The 22,054-nt window shown below is 37.1% G+C and overlaps 1 protein-coding gene across 2 annotated transcripts in view; it reads left to right on the top strand.

Annotated features, from left to right (window-relative positions):
• The window catches only part of PPP1R1C (protein phosphatase 1 regulatory inhibitor subunit 1C), a 128,257-nt gene that overhangs the window by 50,508 nt on the left and 55,695 nt on the right, over positions 1-22,054 (top strand). For both annotated transcript variants that reach the window (XM_060015624.1, XM_060015623.1), the window contains exons 3-4: positions 19,728-19,765; positions 21,737-21,797. In XM_060015624.1, the coding sequence (XP_059871607.1) occupies positions 19,728-19,765; positions 21,737-21,797 (99 nt within the window). The remainder of the gene's footprint in view (positions 1-19,727; positions 19,766-21,736; positions 21,798-22,054) is intronic.

The following is a 22,054-nucleotide window of genomic DNA, read 5'->3' as shown; positions in this document are numbered from 1 at the left end:
CTGTGCACAGCAATTTCTTTCATTTGTATTTGATTTATTCTCATTCAGTTCTGAAGGCTTATGGGTCGGTGATCATTCTTGAACTAGTAAACCTAAAGCCTTTATGGAAATTTTGTCCTTGACTCTGCCCCTCCCTGTATGGCTCAACTGTAGATTATCTCATCAATAGTTGTGATCCAAGGGTCTCTGAAAAAAATGTGTTCAAACACAGTAGATGCAAACATAGAGAATCAGCTGAAATGTGGTAATTTAGATTTCACTGCTGTTTTCAGTGATCTGATGGCAAATTCCTTCTGAGACTGTCAAAGATGGCACCAATGTGATTAAATCTCTAGAGCACCTCAAAAAGAGGACTACATGGCTGTTCTACGTTGCTACTCCTCTGTGGAAGAGAATTAATTTTTTTTCCCACAGAGTAGTGCTAGAAAAAATTTAAAAGAGTGCTGAGTGAATATATAATTATACTTAGGATAGTATCTCAGTTTTCTGCCAAAGTAGATAAGTCCATTTTTTAAACGGAGTGGAACATATAACTGAAAGATATGCTGAGCGTTCTTAATGGTGTTATGAAAATAAAGATACGACAAACTTTTCTTATTAGAAATATTTCAGGAACCATATCGCCATAATTACACTCAAAGGGAAATTAGAAAAATTTTTAATTTTCAATACCTTAAAATTAGAAATTAGCCAAGGAGCTTTGCTACTTCAGTTTTGACCCAAAGAAAGAAATATATATTTTAGGAAAACCAAACCTGTGTCTTAGAGCAGGCATGATTTGATAACTCACGCTCACTGTGCAAGGATAATTTCACTGCATATAAAATTCTGGGTTGACAGTACTTTAAATGTTACCATCTGATTCCATTGTTTTGTTGTTTTGGTCCACCTTATTGCTTTTGAAGACTTTTTTTTTTTTTTTGCGGTACGCGGGCCTCTCACTGGCGCGGCCTCTCCCGTTGCGGAGCGCAGGCTCTGGACGCGCAGGCTCAGGGGCCATGGCTCACGGGCCTAGCCCCTCTGAGGCATGTGGGATCTTCCCGGACCGGGGCACGAACCCGTGTCCCCTGCATCAGCAGGCAGACTCTCAACCACTGCGCCACCAGGGAAGCCCTGAAGACTTTTTTTTTTAATTGGCTGCTTTTAAGATTTTCTCTTTTATCTTTGGCCGTCAGAAGTACCGCTATCATATGGCTATACACAATTTTCCTTTCTCTCCTTTTGCTTTTCCTGTTTCTGTTTGGGGTTTGTTAAGCTTCTTGTATCAGTGTCATCTGGTGTTTTTTCTTTGTTTTTTAATTCTTGACCATTATCTCTCCCATTCTCTCCCTCTTCTACTTTTCAGACTCCAATTACTCTTATTTTACACATTTTTGACTGTGTCTCAAATGTTGGTTAGTCTCTGTTCTGTTTTTTCCACTCTTTTTTTTTAAAAAATAAATTTATTTATTTATTTTTGGCTGCGTTGGGTCTTCATTGCTGCATGTGGGCTTTCTCTAGTTGCGGTGAGCGGGGGGCTACTCTTCGTTGTGGTGTGTGGGCTTCTCACTGCTGTGGCTTCTCTTGTTGAGGAGCACAGGCTCTATGTGTGTGGACTTCAGTATTTGTGGCACATGGGCTCAGGAGTTGTGGCGCTCTGGCTCTACAGCACAGGCTCAGTAGTTGTGGTGCATGGGCTTAGTTGCTCCGCAGCATGTGGGATATTCCCGGACTAGGGCTCGAATTCCCTGCATTGGCAGGAGGATTCTTAACTACTGTGCTACAAGGGAAGTCCCTCATTTGTTTTTCTCTGTGTACTTCAGTTTGGATAATTCTACTGACCTGTCTCCTGGTTCATTAACTTATTTGTATCCTCTGCTAGATCCAAAATGCCCTTAAAACAATCCATTGGATTCTTAAATTGAGATCTTGTCTGTTGAAGTTCATGAAGTTGTTTCTTTTCATGGATTCTATTTCTGTGTTAAAATTATTTATCTTTAAATCTATTTTGCTCCCTTCTATTTTCATTGAATGTATTAATCATAGTCTTAGATTGTGAACTTCAATAGCAGAATCACCTGTGTTCTATATTCCCATTTTCTCTTAGCTATCATTCTTTTTTTATCTAGTAATTTTTATTGAATGCCGGACATTTGTATTGTAGAGACTCCAAGATGTTTAAATTTTTTTTTTTTTAATGTTTAAAGAAGGGGCTTCCCTGGTGGTGCAGTGGTTGAGAGTCCGCCTGCCGATGCAGGGGACACGGGTTCGTGCCCCGGTCCGGGAAGATCCCACATGCCGCGGAGAGGCTGGGCGTGTGAGCCATGGCCGCTGAGCCTGCGCGTCCAGAGCCTGTGCTCCGCAACGGGAGAGGCCACAACAGTGAGAGGCCCGTGTACCGAAAAAAAAAAAATATTTAAAGGATTCACCTTTCTTCTTCTAGGCAGATAGAATAGGGGACTGATCACTTAATCCAATCCAAACATAAACTAAGGTAAGGTGAGTCCAGATTTTAGTTTTGGTATGGCTCAGTTTATGTACGTTTTGCGTTGGGTCTTGTCCTTTCAATTAAGAGCTTGCAGGTCTTTGGAATTTATGTTCTGTGTTTAAGAGGTTTTTGAATTACTTATTCACCTACCCTATGCAGCTTCAAAATGTCTCAAATGTTTTAAGGGGAAGACAGATTGTACGTTTGAATCCCCTCAAGTCTTCAATTTTGTTAGTCCCACATAGTTACCAAAATCTCCTCTGGCTTTTCTGTTCTCCTGCAGTTGCACTCCGCCAGGGACCAAATATGACTTGGCAGCTTCTCACTCTGAAATGTCTCTGATCTCTATAGTTTTCTTTGCTTCTGCAGGTCTTGATGCCTTGCTTTTCTAATTTTGGTAAGTGAAATCATTGGTCTGCCATGAACTGGTTCATACTACCCTAAACAAAACCTCACATTTAATATTAAGGCAGTTCCCCCTCCCAACCCCCGCCTTGTTTCCTTTCCTAGCTCTGTAACTGTCCCGTGTAATTTCTACCCAGTCTTTTAGTATCCATTTTCTCATGGCCCAGGCTCTCAGTGGCTGTGTGCTTGGTCTTAATGTTTGGTTTCATGAAAGGTGATCTTCACCACCTAGTCATATGACCCTGCGAGCTTGTACTGTACCTTGAAATTCTAATTCTGGTCTTTAGGACTGAACTGCCTCTCAGAATCCCACTCCCTCTGCTGACCATTGTTTCAGTTTGGTCTTCTGGATACAAAATTGCTGCCTCTACCACCCACTGCTGACTCTACAAGTCTCTGCTTGTGCGTGTGTTGACTCTCAACAGCATTATGGGACTACTTGCTCCAATGCCACCCTTACCTGGTTCTCTGATGTATCATACTCTGGCATTCATTGATCCCATAGTCAATTTAAATTATTTTATTCTTCTAGACCCTTGCCACAATAAATACTAGCATTGCTTCACTTAGTAATATCTGGTCACCTCTCATCCATAAACCAGTACTTATATTTTTTCAATAAAGTGGAGTGTAAATCAACTGCAAAGCTGAGAGAAAATTTAAAAGAAAAACATTTTAATGTTGAAGACTTTTTTTCCACTTTATCAATTTGGGTATGCGTTACCTACCTTTCCTAGAGTATGGGTCCTAGGACATATTTGACTGCAATTTCAACCAACTTGTATTACAATAGTCAAATATGTTCTCTTGACTAACTTTAAAAAAAAGGGAATCAAAAACATTCTCTCTGAATGTCTCAGAGAAGCTTCCCATAGAGAAGGGAGTACATTTTGCTTTTAAACAAAACCAAAACTGTAGCTAACCCTTTCATAATCCAGGAAAACACAAAGGTTAGATGCGAAAATAAAGCTATCTTCACCTGAATACTTTGAATTTTACTGAGGAAACTGATGGGGACAGATGCAGCGTTTGTTTCAAGCACTAGCTCAACTGGATAGAAAAATAAATGGAGAAAGAATCTGTACATGATTGAGACTTATTCTGCAATGTTATTGATATTTTCTGTGCAGAATGTGTTAGTAGCATCTCCTGAAGGAAGAAAGAATAATTTAGATGCTGCCTAGTGTGTAAAGGCTGTGATATTATAGTGTTTACTTTCTTGTTTGTAGATTAAGGGAACTGAAGAGGTGAAGAATCAACCTCTAGTAATAGTAATGACAGCAACTGGAATATTGTGGTTTGAGGAGGAACTTTTTCAGTGCATATGGGAAAGTGGTAATATTCATAAGGGTTAGTCCTGGTCTTTCTTGATAACTAAATATCACAACCCAACAGTTGCAATATTTCCATTGATGGACATTTAAAAAAATAAAAATCAGTCAATACATTGTCATTTTCTCATCATGCTTCATAAACTTACATGGCCTCTATTTTCCAATTCAAACTTTGGTATGAAAGCATGTGGAATTCTTACAGCTATACCAGATGAGTCTCACTGCCTTAGAAAATGCTTTGGAAATATTTTTTATTCAAAAATTTGACTAGCTAACTAAATAATGATCTCTCCATATTTATTCCCACTCTTGGAATATATTTAAACCATTTGATTTTGGATATAAAGGTGTATATGAGATGTTTTATGTTTAGTAGAGATGGATGGTTGATATTTTATAAAACTGTTTAAAAATGTGAAAATATTTTTTAAAAGATTGCAAAGCATCAATAGTAGATTGATGATTTTTTAATGCTATATCTGGTAGAAAAGGTATTAAATGAAATAAACATTTTAGCAATATAAATAAAAATTTTAGTTTTTTTTTTTCTTTTTAGTTCAAGTAATTCAGGAAATTAGTCTGATCATTTTTCCAAGATTTGTCTTAAGGGATGGTTTTGAATAATTACAGTTTAACTGTAAAGGTGTCTGTGTCCTCTGCTTTTGCAATCACTGCCTTGAGAAGGATCTGTCTGCAGAGGCACTGTCTTAGATTGCTTAATATGGGATGGATGCAATGATTTTTTTCAGTTATTAATAAAAAGATAAAAATTATGGAAAGTGCTTTAAGTTAATGTATTGAATGCTTAATTCCACATACAATAAAAAGCTTAATTGGCAGGAAATTAAAGAGCCTTGAATCAATTTTCACTCAGTTTTTTGTTAATTGTGGTATGAGTCAATTTATCATATGAAGTGAGCCTACACAGCCAAGAGCCTGGTGGTGTCTTAGCATGTTGGTCAACTAGAATATAGGTGTTCCATATACAAAATTTTCTTATATTTTAGAATTTATTTCACTTGGTTTTCTTATTATTTCCTTAAGTAGGCTTTGATATATGCTAGTTATAGCATGAAGGAAGTGGGTGACCATCTCAAGTATTTCTATAAAGAGACAATCCAATAGAGACCTTAATATGGATGGCAAAGAGGCATTTAAAAGAGGCCATTACAGTGTTCATTCCTAAACTTTCCTATGGTAGTGATTAAATTCCTCTCACAGTGACAAATGTGATGTCACTGCAGCAACAAAGCAAGATGTTACTTTGTTGCTTCACCTGCCATTCTGTAAATTGAGGAAAAGAAATTAGTCATTGCACATAGAGATCAGACTTGTGGTTGCCAAGGAGGAGGGGAAGAAAGAGAGGGATGGACTGGGAGTTTGGGGTTGGTAGATGCAAACTACTACATTTAGAATGGATAAACAACAAGGTCCTACTGTATATCACAGGAAACTATATCCAATCTCCTGGGATAAACCATAATGGAAAAGAATATTTAAAAAAAAAGAATGTATATATGTGTATAACTGAGTCACCTTGCTATACAGCAAAGAGTGGCATAACATTGTAAATCAACTATACTTCAATTTAAAAAAATTATGTACAAATAAAAAAATAAATTAGTCACTGCATTTTGGGATTAGTATTTGTTTGGTCTAACTGAAATCACAAAATATGAAGTTTTTCTTAATGAGTTCTAATATTTTCAGTAAAATAAAATGATTACATTATTATATAACAAACACGTATGATTATAATTTGTTGACAGGTGACTAAAATAGATCAAATTCTTGTCAGCTAATTAGAACAGCTCCCAGATGAGTGAACTAGAAAAGTCGTATGTTTGAATCTTAAGTAAAATGTAACATGTTTCCTCTTTTTTTGGATACTTTCCAAAACTTCAGAATAGGGAAGAAATAGAAGTTATTTTGGAATCATACAAAACAAGCTTACCTTTACTCAGTTTCCCCCATCTTCTGTAACTGTAGTACAATAAATTGACATTGTTACAATCTGTTTATAGTTCTATGCCACTTTTCATGTGTAGATTCCTACCACTGCAGCTGAAAAACAGACTTATTCCATGACCATAAAGATCTCCCTCTTGCTAGAGCTTTATGGTAATACTCACCCCTTTCTCTCCCATGATCCCCAATCCCTAGCAACCACTAATCTGTTCTCCATCTCTATAATTCTGTCATTCAAGAATGTTATATAAATTGAATCATACAGTGTGTGACCTTTTGAAATTGATCTTTTTTCACTCCACATATTGCCCTTGTATATAATTAGGTCATTTCGATTTTTTATCCACTGTGCCAATCTCTATCTTTTAATTAGTATATTTAGGCCAGTTAAATTTAATGTAGTTATTCATTGAGTTAGGGCTTGGTTTTTGTTTTCTCTGTTTTTGGATTCTTTTTTTTTATATCTCCCTGTAGTTTGCTTGAACATTTTTTATAATTCCATTTTGATTTATCTACAGTGATTTCTGAGTGTACACTTTTGTACAGATTTTTTAGTGATTGCTCTACTGTATGTAAATAATTTATCAGTCTCTTCAGTTTTAGTGAAGAATACAAACTATTTAAGTCTCTACTTTCTCTCATTTGAAGTATTTTCTTAAGTATTTTCTCTACATACACTGAGAACCATATCAGGTAATGCTAAAATTATTCCATCAATTGTCAAACGTAATGTAGAAAACTCAAGAGGAGAAATAAGGTGTCATTTCTCTCAGGCTGCCTCATTACAACTAGATGGTTGTGAAAGTGCCACCTTCTCATTTGGCTTTCTCAAATAGGAAGGAAGAAGAGCAATTAATGCCTAAAAGTTTTCAGTATTTTAGAAAGTAGGTGTCCCTTTCTTGGTCCTTTGGTTAGAAAGTAGGCTTTCTTGAGTATTTTGTTTGTTTGTTTTTGTCTGTTACTATTAGCGTTTCTGGACTGCCAGCTTCTCCAGCATCTAATCCAGGATATAGTCAAAAGGAGACCTAGGGAATTGCTGCTATGTTCTTCCTTAGGTTCGAAGTCCCTGGTTGGTCTGTTTTCTTCTCTCTGCCTTTTAGAGACTCCTTATGTTTGTTTTATATATAATGCCCAAGGTTTTTAAGTTATACTTAGCAGTCTAGAGATTTACACCTTTATTGAGTTTATAATTTCCATGATTAAACTTATATTTCTAATTGTTTCTTTTTATATCCATCTGTTCTTGTTTCAATTTAGCCTAATCTTGTTTCAACATTTTTTGATGTTTAAGAAATAGATATACTTTCTTCTTTCTCTCTTTGTGGGTACCAAATATATTAATTTTAAGGACATTTTCAAATTGCTCTGAAGGTTTCATTTCATCTGGAGGGAATTCATCTTCCAGTTGCTTTTTTGGAAGTCATTCTTAAATGTGTCTTTTCTTCTTGTGTTTTGAGATTTTAATTTTCAATTCATCATGAGTGAAAATCCCCCCCCCTCTGTGTTCACCTTTCCTTGTTAATGTTCTTGAGTCTTTCCCCACTGAATTACAAATTTTTAATCTGGAATCAGGTCTTAATTTGGACCTTAAGACTCTTGTTCCACGGTGAAATTAGAAACAGAGCAGATAAAGTCACTGAGCCCATAGTGGCTTGTCCCAAGTTGTCTGCTTTCTTGTCTCCCTGGATATACAGATCAGTGCTTTTTCTCAGCATAGATGAGAGAGCCCTGCTTCTGGGTCCAATCAACAAGCCTGGCTTTTGTCCCTTCCTTCACATGAAGTCAATCTCTTTTCTCAAGGGTAAAGAACTCTGAGCTGTCTCTGCCTCCTCCTAGATCTAAAAAGTCTTTCAGGGCTTCCCTGGTGGTGCAGTGGATAAGAATCTGCCTGCCAATGCAGGGGAAACAGGTTCGATCCCTGGTCTGGGAAGATCCCACATGCCGTGGAGCAACAAAGCCCGTGTGCCGCAACTACTGAGCCCGCATGCCACAACTATTGAAGAAGGCGTGCCTAGAGCCTGTGCTCCACAACAACAGAAACCCGCACAATGAGAAGCCCACGCACCGCAACGAAGAGTAGCCCCCACTCGCCAAAACTAAAGAAAGCCCGTGCACAGCAATGAAGACCCAACTCAGCCAAAAAAAAAAATTTAAAAAAAAAAGTCTTTCAGGCCCATGGTTTCTTACCTGCTTGTTGCATTTTTCTGTTCTTATATTTTGAGTCCATAGAGATGTTTGACTAATTCTGAACTGTGACTACATCATTTTAGTTATCTCTTTTTATATTTAATCTGTCATTGTTATTGCTTTTGAGCCCAAAAGTCTTCAAAGCATAAACTTAAAACACTCTTTTTATTGGAAGGACTCTTTAAACTGACTTTTCCCTTCACACCCTCTATTATCTAAATTCGTCAAAAGTCTGTATCTTTTGGTTTTACTCTAAGAAATTTTATCTCTTTTTACCAAAGCATTCTATATATGGGTCAGTACTCTTCTGCAGCCAATATCCTGAGTAAATTATGCATTTCCATGGTTTTAGTTATTGTCTGAGGCTGATATCTATAAAAGAATATATTAAATTTGACTTTATTTATCACTTTAAAAATTTTCTCTTATGATATATATTATTCTTGACGTAGATATATATCTGTTGTCTTCTCAACCTCTAAAAACTAACAGAACAAAGACATATATCCTTGTTTCTCCTCCAAGATTCCCTTTTGGTTTTTTGTTTGTTTGTTTTTTAGTATATATGATCCCATTTTTTTACATTAATTTTTATTAGAGTGTAGTTGATTTACAATGTTGTGTTAGTTTCTGCTGCACAGCAAAGTGAATCTGTTATACATATACCTATATCCACTCTTCTTTAGATTCTTTTCCCATATAGGTATTACAGAGTATTGAGTAGAGTTCCCTGTGCTATACAGTAGGTTCTTCCTAGTTATCTATTTTATATATAGTACTATGTGTATGTCAATCCCAATCTCCCAATTTATCCCTCCCCCACTTCTCCCTTGGTAACCATAAGTTTGTTTTCAACACCTGTGACTCTCTTTTTGTTTTGTAAATAAGTTCATTTGTACCATTTTTTTAGATTCTACACACAAATGATATACATTTGTCTTTCTCTGTCTGACTTACTTCACTCAGTATGACAATCTCTATGTCAACAACTTAGGTGATATTTATAAGAATTTGAGTGTCTGTACCATTGCCTTAGTAATGACCTAATAAATTGGTTTAAAGAAATAGAAGGTATGGCCTCTACCTTAACAAGTTTTCAAACCAAACACTTACTTGTTAAAACTATTTATTTAGCACCTAGTATGAGTAAGTAATTATGCTACAATTTTATTTTGTATTTTATTTTGTAGACAAGGTATATTTATTTGACAAGCTGTTATGTGTCAGCCATGCTACTGTGCTAAGAGCTGTGGAAGAATCAAGCATGGAGACTAATCTCCGTTCCTTTATAGGTTATTTGAGGAGATAAAACACTAATGACCATAGTATAAGGTATAATGATGAATACAATGATACAGGTATAGAGGAAGTGCTGTGAGTACTGGGTGAAGGAGATGACTTCCAGTTGGGAATAGGGGAGGCATAATTGGGAAAGATTTCCCAGAAGAGATGCCATCTGAAGAGAACTTTGAGGGATGGTAGTATTTGGTTTGAGGGAAGGAGCATTCTGGATATGAGGAACAAACACACAAAAGCAGCAAACTGGAGGATATGTATAATCAAAAAAGTACTATCAGTATTTTTAAAATATATTTTGGTCCTTCTCTTTCCATATCTAATCAATAAATAAACCAAGAGCTGTTATTATCATTGGTCTTGTTTGAAAATCATTTCACTCCTCTTTTTCTCCACTAACATATCCTAGCTTGCATCAGCTTTTAACAATTTTAACTGAAGTTTAAAATATTCTCTTCATTTCCTTAACCATACCTTTTTCTCTATATCTTTAATTAGCCCCATATAAAATATCTTAAATTATATTTTTTTCATGAACAACTTCTTAGTTACATTACTTACTTTCTAATAATGACTATCTGGTGTTCTTCAAATCACATACAGAATCCTGACAATAATAACAAAAATATTTTCGGGGGTAATTTTTGTTTGTGTTTAGTACTTTTACTTTTTTTCCTTTTCTTTAAGTTTTTTTAATTGATGGACAGTTTTTTAAGATGAGCTTTAGATTTACAGAAAAATTGAACAGAGGTCCCCTATTATTGTATTAACACCTTACATTAGTCATTAAAGTGTAACATTATTACAATTAATGACCCAATATTGATACATTATTATTAACTGAAGTTCAGAGTTAATTTAGATTTCATTTTTAACCCAATGCCCTTTCTCGGTTTTAGGTTCTCATCCAGGATACACCATTACATTTAGTTATCATGTCTCCTTAGGCTCTTCTTGGCTGTGACAGTTTCTCAGACTTTCCTTTTTTGATGACTATATTGGTCAGGGTTCTTCCAGAGAAACAGAAACAATAGAATATATAAAAAGAGATTTACTATAAGGGGTTGGCTTATATGATTACAGAGGCTGAAAAGTCCCATAATCTGTCATCTGCAAGCTAAAGTCCCAGAAAGCCAATGGTATAGCTTCAGTCCAAATTTGATGGCCTGAGAAATAGGGGGTGCAATGGTGTAAGTTCTGGCTCAAGTCCAAAGGCCCAATGGACTTGAACCACAATTTACACCATCGGCCTCCCTGGTTCTCCGGTTTTCAGATTTGGATTTATTGTTCTTTTCCTTCTAGTTCTGTAAGTTGTAAAGTTAGGCTGCTGATTTGAAATCTTGCTTGACTTTTTTTTTTTTTTTTTGCGGTACGCAGACCTCTCACTGTTGTGGCCTCTCCCGCTGCGGAGCACAGGCTCCAGACGCGCAGGCTCAGCGGCCATGGCTCACGGGCCCAGCCGCTCCGCGGCATGTGGGATCCTCCCGGACCGGGGCACGAACCCGTGTCCCCTGCATCGGCAGGCGGACTCCCAACCACTGCGCCACCAGGGAAGCCCCTTGCTTGACTTTTAATGTGAGCAGTTACAGCTATACATTTTTCTCTTAGCACTGCAATCACTGTGACCCTTAAGTTTTGGTATGCTGTGTTTATGACTTCTTCTTTGATTCATTGGTTGTTTAAGAGTGTGCTGTTTAATTTCCACAAATTTGTGAATTTCCCAGTTTTATCTGTTACTGATTTCTAACTTCATCTCATTGTGGTTGGAGAAGTCACTTTAGGATACCTTTTAAAATCTATTAAGACTTAATTTGCAGGCAGCGCGTCTAAAGGAGGGCCTCTGGAGTGTGGAGTTCTGGAGTTTGAAAGTACCCAGTGCTCTGCCTATGCCTCTGGATGGTCTCAAGTTCAGCATTGCATCTCCTCATTCAGTTGTCTCACTATCCCCACTGGTGTTCAAGGCCCACGCTAATTTCCACAGTGCAGTGTTAACCATGGCAAGATGTGGCCGAATTGGTCTGCTAATGACACCCTGTCCTCGTGTGTCAAGGTCCTGAATGCTCTTCCTGCTACCTTGTGCATTTGTGGATTCTTTGGAGACACCTCATAGCTGCCGTGTGGATGACGGGCTCTTGGTGCTCCAGCCAGCCGTCAGGGCTGTGCCTCTGAGGTGGGAGAGCCAAGGTCAGGACAATGGTCCACCAGAGAACTCCCAGCTCCACGTAATATCAAACGGCGAAAATCTCCCTGAGATCTCCATCTGAACATCAAGACCCAACTCCACTCAATTACCAGCAAGCTACAGTGCCGGACACCCTATGCTAAACAACTAACAAAACAGGCACACAACCCCACCCATTAGCAGAGAGGCTGCCTAAAGTCATAGTAAGTCCACAGACACCCCAAAACACACCACCAGACGTGGACCTGTCCACCAGAAAGACAAGATCCAGCCTCATCCACCAGAACACAGGCACTAGTCCCCTCCACCAGGAAGCCTACACAACCCACTGAACCAACTTTAGCCACTGCGGACAGACATCAAAAACAATGGTAACTATGAACCTGCAGCCTGCAAAAAGGAGACCCCAAACACAGTGAGATAAGCAAAATGATAATACAGAAAAACACACAGCAGATGAAGGAGCAAGATAAAACCCACCAGACCTAACAAATGACGAGGAAATAGGCAGTCTACCTCAAAAACAATTCAGAATAATGATAGTAAAGATGATCCAAAATCTTGGAAATAAAATGGAGAAAATACAAGAAAAGTTTAACAAGACTCAGAAGAACTAAAGAGCAAACAAACAGTCATGAACAACACAATAAATGAAATGAAAAAATTCTCTAGAAGGGATCAATAGCAGAATAACTGAGGCAGAAAAATGGATAAGTGACCTGGAAGATAGAAGAGTGCAAATAACTACTGCAGAGCAGAATAAAGAAAAAAGAATGAAAAGAATTGAAGACAGTCTCAGAGACCTCTGGGACAATATTAAATGCACCAACATTCGAATCATAGGGGTTCCAGAAGAAGAAGAGAAAAAGAAAGGGACTGAGAAAATATTTGAAGAGATTATAGTTGAAAATGTCCCTAACATGGGAAAGGAAATAGCCACCCAAGTCCAGGAAGCACAGAGCATCCCATACAGGATAAATCCAAGGAGAAACATACCAAGACACATATTAATCAAACTATCAAAAATTAAATACAAAGAAAAAATATTAAAAGCAGCAAGGGAAAAACAACAAATAACACACAAGGGAATCCCCATAAGGTTAACAGCTGATCTTTCAGCAGAAACTGTGCAGGCCAGAAGGGAGTGGCAGGACATATTTAAAGTGATGAAAGGGAAAAAGATTACCAAGATTACTCTACACAGCAAGGATCAGATTCAGATTTGACGGAGAATAAAAACCTTCACAGACAAGCAAAAGCTAAGAGAATTCAGCACCACCAAACCAGCTTTACAACAAATGCTATAGGAATTTCTCTAGGCAGGAAACACAAGGGAAGGAAAAGACCTACAATAACAAACCCAAAACAATTAAGAAAATGGGAATAGGAACATACATATCGATAATTACCTTAAATGTAAATGGATTAAATGCTCCAACGAAAAGACACAGACTGGCTGAATGGATACAAAAACTACACCTGGGCTTCCCTGGTGGCGCAGTGGTTGAGAGTCTGCCTGCCGATGCAGGGGACACGGGTTCATGCCCCAGTCCGGGAAAATCCCACATGCCGCGGAGTGGCTAGACCCGTGAGCCATGGCTGCTGAGCCTGCGCGTCCGTAGCCTGTGCTCCGCAACGGGAGAGCACACAACAGTGAGAGGCCCACGTACTGCAAAAAACAAAAAAACAAGACCTGTATATATGCTGTCTATAAGAGACCCACTTCAGACCGAGGGACACAGACAGACTGAAAGTGAGGGGATGGAAAAAGATATTCCATGCAAATGGAAACCAAAAGAAAGCTGGAGTAGCAATTCTCATATCAGACAAAATAGACTTTAAAACAAAGACTATTAGAAGAGACAAAGAAGGACACTACATAATGACCAAGGGATCCATCCAAGATATAATAACTGTAAATATTTATGCACCGAACACAGGAGCACCTCAATACATAAGACAAATACTAACAGCCATAAAAGAGGAAATTGACAGTAACACAATCATAGTAGGGGACTTGAACACCCCACTTTAACCATTGGACAGATCATCCAAAATGGAGATAAATAAGAAACACAAGCTTTGAATGACACATTAAACAAGATGGACTTAACTGATACTTATAGGACATTCCATCCAAAAACAACAGAATATACTTTCTTCTCAAGTGCTCATGGAACATTCTCCAGGATAGATCATATCTTGGGTCACAAATCAAGCCTTGGTAAATTTAAGAAAACTGAAATCATATCAAGTATGTCTTCTGACCACAACGCTACGAGACTACATATCAATTACAGGAAAAAATCGGTAAAAAATACAAACACATGGAGGCTACACAATACACTACTTAATAACCAAGAGACCACTGAAGAAATCAAAGAGGAAATCAAAAAATACCTAGAAACAAATGACAATGAAAACACGACAACCCAAAACCTATGGGATGCAGCAAAAGCAGTTCTAAGAGGGAAGTTTATAGCAATACAATCCTACCTTAAGAAACAAGAAATATCTCAAATAAACAACCTAACCTTAACCTAAAGCAATTAGAGAAAGAACAACAAAAGACCCCCAAAGTTAGCAGAAGGAAAGAAATTATAAAGATCAGATCAGAAATAAATGAAAAAGAAATGAAGGAAACAACAGCAAAGATCAATAAAACTAAAAGGTGGTTCTTTGAGAAGATAAACAAAATTGATAAACCATTAGCCAGACTCATCAAGAAAAACAGGGAGAAGACTCAAGTCAATAGAATTAGAAATGAAAAAGGAGAAGTAAAAACTGACACTGCAGAAATACAAAGGATCATGAAAGATTACTACAAGCAAACTACATGCCAATAAAATGGACAACCTGGAAAAAATGGACAAATTCTTAGAAATGCACAACCTTACGAGATTGAACCAGGAAGAAATAGAAAATATGAACAGACCAATCACAAGCACTGAAATTGAAACTGTGATTAAAAATCTTCTAACAAACAAAAGCCCAAGACCAGATGGCTTCACAGGTGAATTCTATCAAACATTTAGAGAAGATCTAACACCTATCCTTCTCAAACTCTTCCAAAATATAGCAGAGGGAGGAACACTCCCAAACTCATTCTACGAGGCCACCATCACCCCGATACCAAAACCAAACAAAGATGTCACAAAAAAAGAAAACTACAGACCAATATCACTGATAAACACAGATGCACACATCCTCAACAAAATACTAGCAAACAGAATCCAACAGCACACTAAAAGAGTCATACACCTTGATCAAGTGGGGTTTATCCCAGGAATGCAAGAATTCTTCAATATACGCAAATCAATCAATGTGATACACCATATTAACAAATTGAAGGAGAAAAAGCATACAATCATCTCAGTAGATGCAGAAAAAGCTTTCGACAAAATTCAACACCCATTTATGATAAAAACCCTCCAGAAAGCAGGCATAGAGGGAACTTTCCTCAACATAATAAAGGTCATATATGACAAACGCACTGCCAACATCATTCTCAATGGTGAAAAACTGAAAATATTTCCACTAAGATCAGGAAGAAGACAAGGTTGACACTCTAATCACTATTATTCAACACAGTTTTGGACGTTTTAGCCACAGCAATCAGAGAAGAAAAAGAAATAAAAGGAATCCAAATTGGAAAAAAAGAAGTAAAGCTGTCACTGTTTGCAGATAACATGATACTATATACAGAGAATCCTAAGGATGCTGCCAGAAAACTACTAGAGCTAATCAATGAATTTGGTAAAGTAGCAGGACACAAAATTAATGCACAGAAATCTCTTGCATTCCTATACACTAATGATGAAAAATCTGAAAGTAGAATTAAGAAAATACTCCCATTTACCACTGCAACAAAAAGAATAAAATACTTAGGAATAAACCTACCTAAGGAGACAAAAGACCTATATGCAGAAAATTATAAGACACTGATGAAAGAAATTAAAGATACAAATAGACGAAGAGATATACCATGTTCTTGGATTGGAAATATCAACATTGTGAAAATGACTCTACTACCCAAAGCAATCTACAGATTCAATGCAATCCCTATCAAACTACCACTGGCAGTTTTCACAGAACTAGAACAAAAAATTTCACAATCTGTATGGAAACATAAAAGACCCCGAATAGCCAAAGCAATCTCGAGAAAGAAAAATGGATCTGGAGGAATCAGGCTCCTGGACTTCAGACTATACTACAAAGCTACAGTAATCAAAACAGTATGGTACTGGCACAAAAACAGAAATATAGATCAATGGAACAGCATAGAAGGCCCAGAGATAAACCCACTCATATACGGTCACCTTATCTTTGATAAAGGAGGCAGGAATGTACAGTGGAGAAAGGACAGCCTCTTCAATAAGTGGTGCTGGGAAAACTGGACAGGTACATGTAGAAGTATGAGATTAGAACACTCCCTAACACCATACACAAAAGTAAACTCATAATGGATTAAAGGCCTAAATGTAATGCCAGAAACTACCAAACTCTTAGAGGAAAACATAGGCAGATCACTCTATGACATAAATCACAGCAAGATCCTTTTTGACCCACCCCCTAGAGAAATGGAAATAAAAACAAAAATAAACAAATGGGACCTAATGAAACTTAAAAGCTTTTGCACAGCAAAGGAAACCATAAAACAAAAAGACAACCTTCAGAATGGGAGAAAATAATTGCAAATGAAGCAACTGACAAAGGATTAACCTCCAAAATTTACAAGCAGCTCATGCAGGTCAATAACAAATAAACAAACAACCCAATCCAAAAATGGGCAGAAGACCTAAATAGACATTTCTCCAAAGATGATATACAGAGTGCCAACAAACACATGAAAGAATGCTCAACATCATTAATCATTAGAGAAATGCAAATCAAAACTACAATGCAGTATCATCTCACACCAGTCAGAATGGGCATCACTAAAAAATCTACAAACAATAAATGCTGGAGAGAATGTGGAGAAAAGGGGAACCCTCATACATTGTTGGTGGGAATGTAAATTGATACAGCCACTATGCAGACCAGTATGGAGGTTCCTTAAGAAACTTAAAGTAGAACTACCATATGACCCATCAATCCCACTACTGGGTATATACCCTGAGAAAACCATAATTCAAAAAGAGTCAGGTACCGCAATGTTCATTGCAGCTCTATTTACAATAGCCAGGACATGGAAGCAACCTAAGTGTCCATCAACAGATGAATGGATAAAGAAGATGTAGCTCATATATACAGTGGAATATTACTCAGCCATAAAAAGAAACTTAACTGAATTATTTGTAATGAGGTGGATGGACCTAGAGTCTGTCATACAGAGTGAAGTAAGTCAGAAAGTGAAAAACAAATACCATATGCTAACACATATATATGGAATCTAAAAAAAAAAAAAAAATAGTGGTCATGAAGAGCCTAGGGGTAAGACAGGAACAAAGACACAGACCTACTAGAGAATGGACTTGAGGACACGGGGAGCAGAAAGGGTAAGCTAGGACAAAGTGAGAGAGTGGTAATGTATATATAGACATATATACACTATCATATGTAAAATAGACAGCTAGTGGGAAGCAGTCGCATAGCACAGGGAGATCAGCTCTGTGCTTTATGAACAGCTAGAAAGGTTGGATAGGGAGGGTGGGAGGGAGGGAGATGCAAGAGGGGGGAGATATAGGGATATATGTATATGTATAACTGATTCACTTTGTTATAAAGCAAGAACTAACACACCATTGTAAAGCAATTATACTCCAATAAAAATGTTAAAAAAAAAAAGACTTAATTTGTGGCCTTACATACGGTCTCTCCTGGAAAAAGTTTCCATGTACATTTGAAAAGACTATGTGTGCGATTGTAATTGGTAGAATCTTCTATATATGTCTATTAGATATATTTGATTTATTAAGTTTTTAAGTCTTCTCTTTCCCTGCGTATCTTCTTTCTGGTTGCTCTACCCATTATTGAGAGTGGGGTATTGAAGTCTCCAACTATTACTGCAGAACAGTTTATTTCTCTGTTCAGTTCTGTTAGTTTTGCCTCAGATACTTTGATGGTCTGTTGTTAGGTAGACAAATGTTTATAATTTTTATATATCTTCTTTCTGTATTGAAACTTTTCTTAATATATGTCTTCTTTGTCTCATAACTTTTTTTGATTTGAAGTCTATTTTGTCTGATATTAGTATAGTCACCCTGCTCTCTTTTGGTTTCTATTTGCATAGAATTGTTTTTTCTAACCTTTGACTTTTACCCTATTTGTATATTTGGATCTAAAGTGAGTCTCTTGTAGGTAGTACATATTGGATCATATGATCTTATCTATTTTGCTAATCTTGCTCTTTTGAAGATTTTAATCTGTTTACATTTAAAGTAACTAATAAGACTTCCTTCTGTCATTTTGCTATTTGTTTCCTATATGACTTATAGCTTTTTTGTCCCTCATTTCCTGAATTCCTGTCTTCCTTTATGCTTACTTTTAAAAAATATGTTATTTATTTATTTTTGGCTGCGTCGTGTCTTAGTTGCCACACACGGGATCTTTCATTGTGGCATGCAGGCTTCTCTCTAGTTGTGGCACCCGGGCTCTCTAGTTGTGGCTTGTGTGCTTGTAGTTGTGGTGCACAGGCTTAGTTGCCCCATGGTATGTGGGATCTTAGTTCCCTGATCCGGGATGTACCTGCATCCCCTGCATTGGAAGGCAGATTCTTCACCACTGGACCACCAGGGAAGCCCCATGTTTAGTTAATTTTTTGTAGTGAATTGTTTAAATTTCTTTCTCATTTCCTTTTGTGTACATTCTATAGCTGTTTTCTTTGTAGTTACAATGGAGATTACATTTAAAACCCTAAATTTATAACACTTTAATTTGAATTTATACTAGTTTAACTTCAATAACATACAAACACTCTTCTTTTACACCTGTCCCAACCCCTTATGGTTATTTATATCACAAAATTACATCCTTATACATTATGTACCCAAAAACATAAACTAATAATTCTTTAAATTCACTAGCCTCTTAAATTATGTAGAGAACAAAATGCGGAGTTACAAACCAAAGTTACAATTATACTCGCTTTTAGACATTCTTTCATGAACGTCTCGTTCAGTACTTAAACCATGGCATCAATCTCTCAGCTGTGGGACTAACCTAAAAGTGACGAACGGTCAACTGGGTCTAGAAGCCAAGAGGCAGAATCCATGCAAAGCAGGTGAGGAGGTAGGAAAGAAGCCCAGCCCAGAATGTCCTCGCTCTGTGGAAGGGGAGTATGTGAGCACCTCTTCCTCCTCTCTCCCCTTCCTCACAACTGTTTTTTTACACAGACTACGTGGAAGTTGCCCTAGAAGTGTTACAAAAAATATTTCTGATAAAGTTACTGATTCTTTCCAGGGGCATATAGAAAAGAGGGTGCCTCTTTTAGAGTCAGTGATTGGGCTGAGCGGAAAAATAGGTTTGTTCTGCTTACTGGCAAACTTAAGGAAAATTGACAGAGGCTACAGTTAATAGACAGTGCTGCAAAATCCATGAGGAGAGGAGGTTGTTTACGCCTTAGCACTGTGAGGTTGATGATGCCAACGGTTGTTCTAGGAGGCATTTCTCTGGTCCCCCTTCTGGACTGCTGGAAGTTGGGCAATTTGGAATTTCAGGAGGGATGCTTTTTTATTGCCTTTTTTAAACCTGTGGGAGAGGGTTATCTCAGAAGGAAACTATTTCTTTCTGCCTCCCACTGCCCTCTCAGCCACTAGACTAAGCCATGGATATTGTATAAGCATAAGGCAATTATTAAATCATTCTGTTCCATGTTATTGAAAATTTAATGTGCATATTACAAGGAAAAATATCAACTTTCTAATAATTACACCTACTTCTCTTGCAGAAATAGATGACAAGAGAGTGACCAACACACAAGCAGAAGTAAGTTTTCTTATACTCTGTATAAATATGTGTCCAACCAACTAAAAACACTACCAGTTTGATCTGATGTGATATAAAATATGGTATCAATATAACTGTGTTGTAAAAACTATTTGATTTGCTTTCCCCTACTGAACAAACAGTAAAATGGTGTCATAAAATCTCCACCTCTAGGTTACCCTTGATTCTCCACCTATGAAATACTAACCCCTGGAAAAACTTCTAAAATAAACTACTGATTTTAGAGGCAAGATATGGTATTGATAATTTCAATTTAGTGACTGGTTGTGTATGACCATCACAGGTTGGGACAGCCAATGTTGGAACCCTGGAACAAGAAGGTGGGGGACAGACACCTCTTAAGGGTCCTCTGGTGTGTGGAGCCAAGAGCAGATCCTGAGGCCAGTCTCCACATACACATGTAGGAGTTCAGATTGAAAATATGAACCAGGGACGGGGGGCCTAGGGGAGCTGATAACATAGGATACACAGAATACAAGAAAATGAGCAAACTTGTGCCCAGAAATGGAACAAATATTGAGTAGGACTCATGCAGACTTGATATTCAATTCCCATGGCCACATGAGTAGGCATCTAGCAAAACTCAGTGGAAAATGTAGAAAGAACAAAATAACCAGAAAGTATCTCTCAAGACTTTTCTAAAAATTTAATGAGATTGTAAATGTGAAATGCTTTGAAAACTAAACTCTTACATAAATATAATTTTTATTAGTAAGTTTTACCACTGTTACTAAACAAACCAACTTTTCTGTAGAATTAATTTTCTACTTAATCTTTGAATATGTATATGGAAATAAACATATAAGAAAACCTGGAAGTGAATGCTTCTTAAAATCAACCAAATGTGACAGAATACAGCAGAGGTACAACAGAAGGCTCAATCATCCACACACATATACTAATGTAGAGTTGCCCTGCCTGCATCTGTGCATAATAGACTGGTATCAAAACACTCTATTTTGCAGAAATTTGCTTGTACCATTTGCTTTGATTGATATGGATTTGGTAACTATTTGGTTGAATTTTTTACTTTTTAATAGGTTGTTTTTGCATCAGCTAAATACCAACATCTTGATGACTCCTTTGAGGGCAATTACGCTTTAGTACATAAGAGTAAAGATGCCTCAGGCTCTATTTACAACTTCATGAAACAGTTTCTAGTTTTCTTCAGACTCTGTACATATGTTCTTTCTAATATGCATGGAAAGCCTAGAACAATCCTCAAAAAGTATCTTGTAACTATTTATACCTGAACTTTCCAAAGCAAAAATAATTGCTCCAGACGCTAAAACTCCTGCCTTTGACACACTGAAATATAAGTAGACACACCATTAAAAAGGAGTCTTTGACATAATCTGATCGAGGTGTAGACCACATATATATATAATTTATTATAATAAGTAATGCCTTATACATATATAAATATCTATTTCTATCTAAACTTTAAATATTATTATTGTGGTTCTGACCCTGAAATATGTTCCTCTGTTCCAATTTGTATCATTTTTAGTGCAAAAATTTCTGCCTCAATAAATTAATTCTGATCCAGTGTGCTTAAGAGTGTTAAGCAGCAGTTTTGTTAGGAGAGAGCTTTTGAACATGTAAAAGAATATTACCTCAACATTGTAATTCCAAGGAAATGGAGCTATTAGATTGAACATCTCAATTCCATAGGATTATAGACTGATATTATTTAGCAAGGACTCTCATTAACCCTCCAGAACCACTGACAATCCTATGAACAGATATAATTATACCATGGACATAGCTTTTGGAGTATATTTTGTCCTGGGACTTATGCTTTTCTCTAAAATGGAAACGATTAGTACTATCTCTTTCTTTCTTTTTAAAATAAACTAATGTTACTAGGTGTTTATTTCCCTCAAAGGGCTGATGACATTGTACTTTTTATCCAAATATAAGACTTATTACTTTTTTCTCTCTATCCAGTCACAGAATGCATCCCCTAAGCAAAGGAAGCAGAGCGTGTACACACCACCCGCCATGAAAGGTACTGTTCATGTACTGTTTCCGGTTGTTGTGAGTGCTGAGTTCATGGATGGCAGGCAGGCTGTTCTCAGGCGCCTTATACCTGCTTATAAGCTAGATCTATCTTACTGAAAGTCACATTACTGACTTTCAGTAACATATGTTATTTGAAATCTAGTTTCATCAAGAGTGAAATAGGTGAAGAAGGGACAACTAGCGATGTCTCAAAATCTCAGTCTGGAAATTCAGATTTTCCAAAATACTGACAAAAGTTTTCTT

Source organism: Delphinus delphis, chromosome 7 (genome assembly GCF_949987515.2).
Source record: "Delphinus delphis chromosome 7, mDelDel1.2, whole genome shotgun sequence".
Taxonomy (NCBI): Eukaryota; Metazoa; Chordata; class Mammalia; order Artiodactyla; family Delphinidae; genus Delphinus; species Delphinus delphis.
Note: the sequence above shows the minus strand (reverse complement) of the source record. Positions and strands in the feature narration are given on the sequence as shown.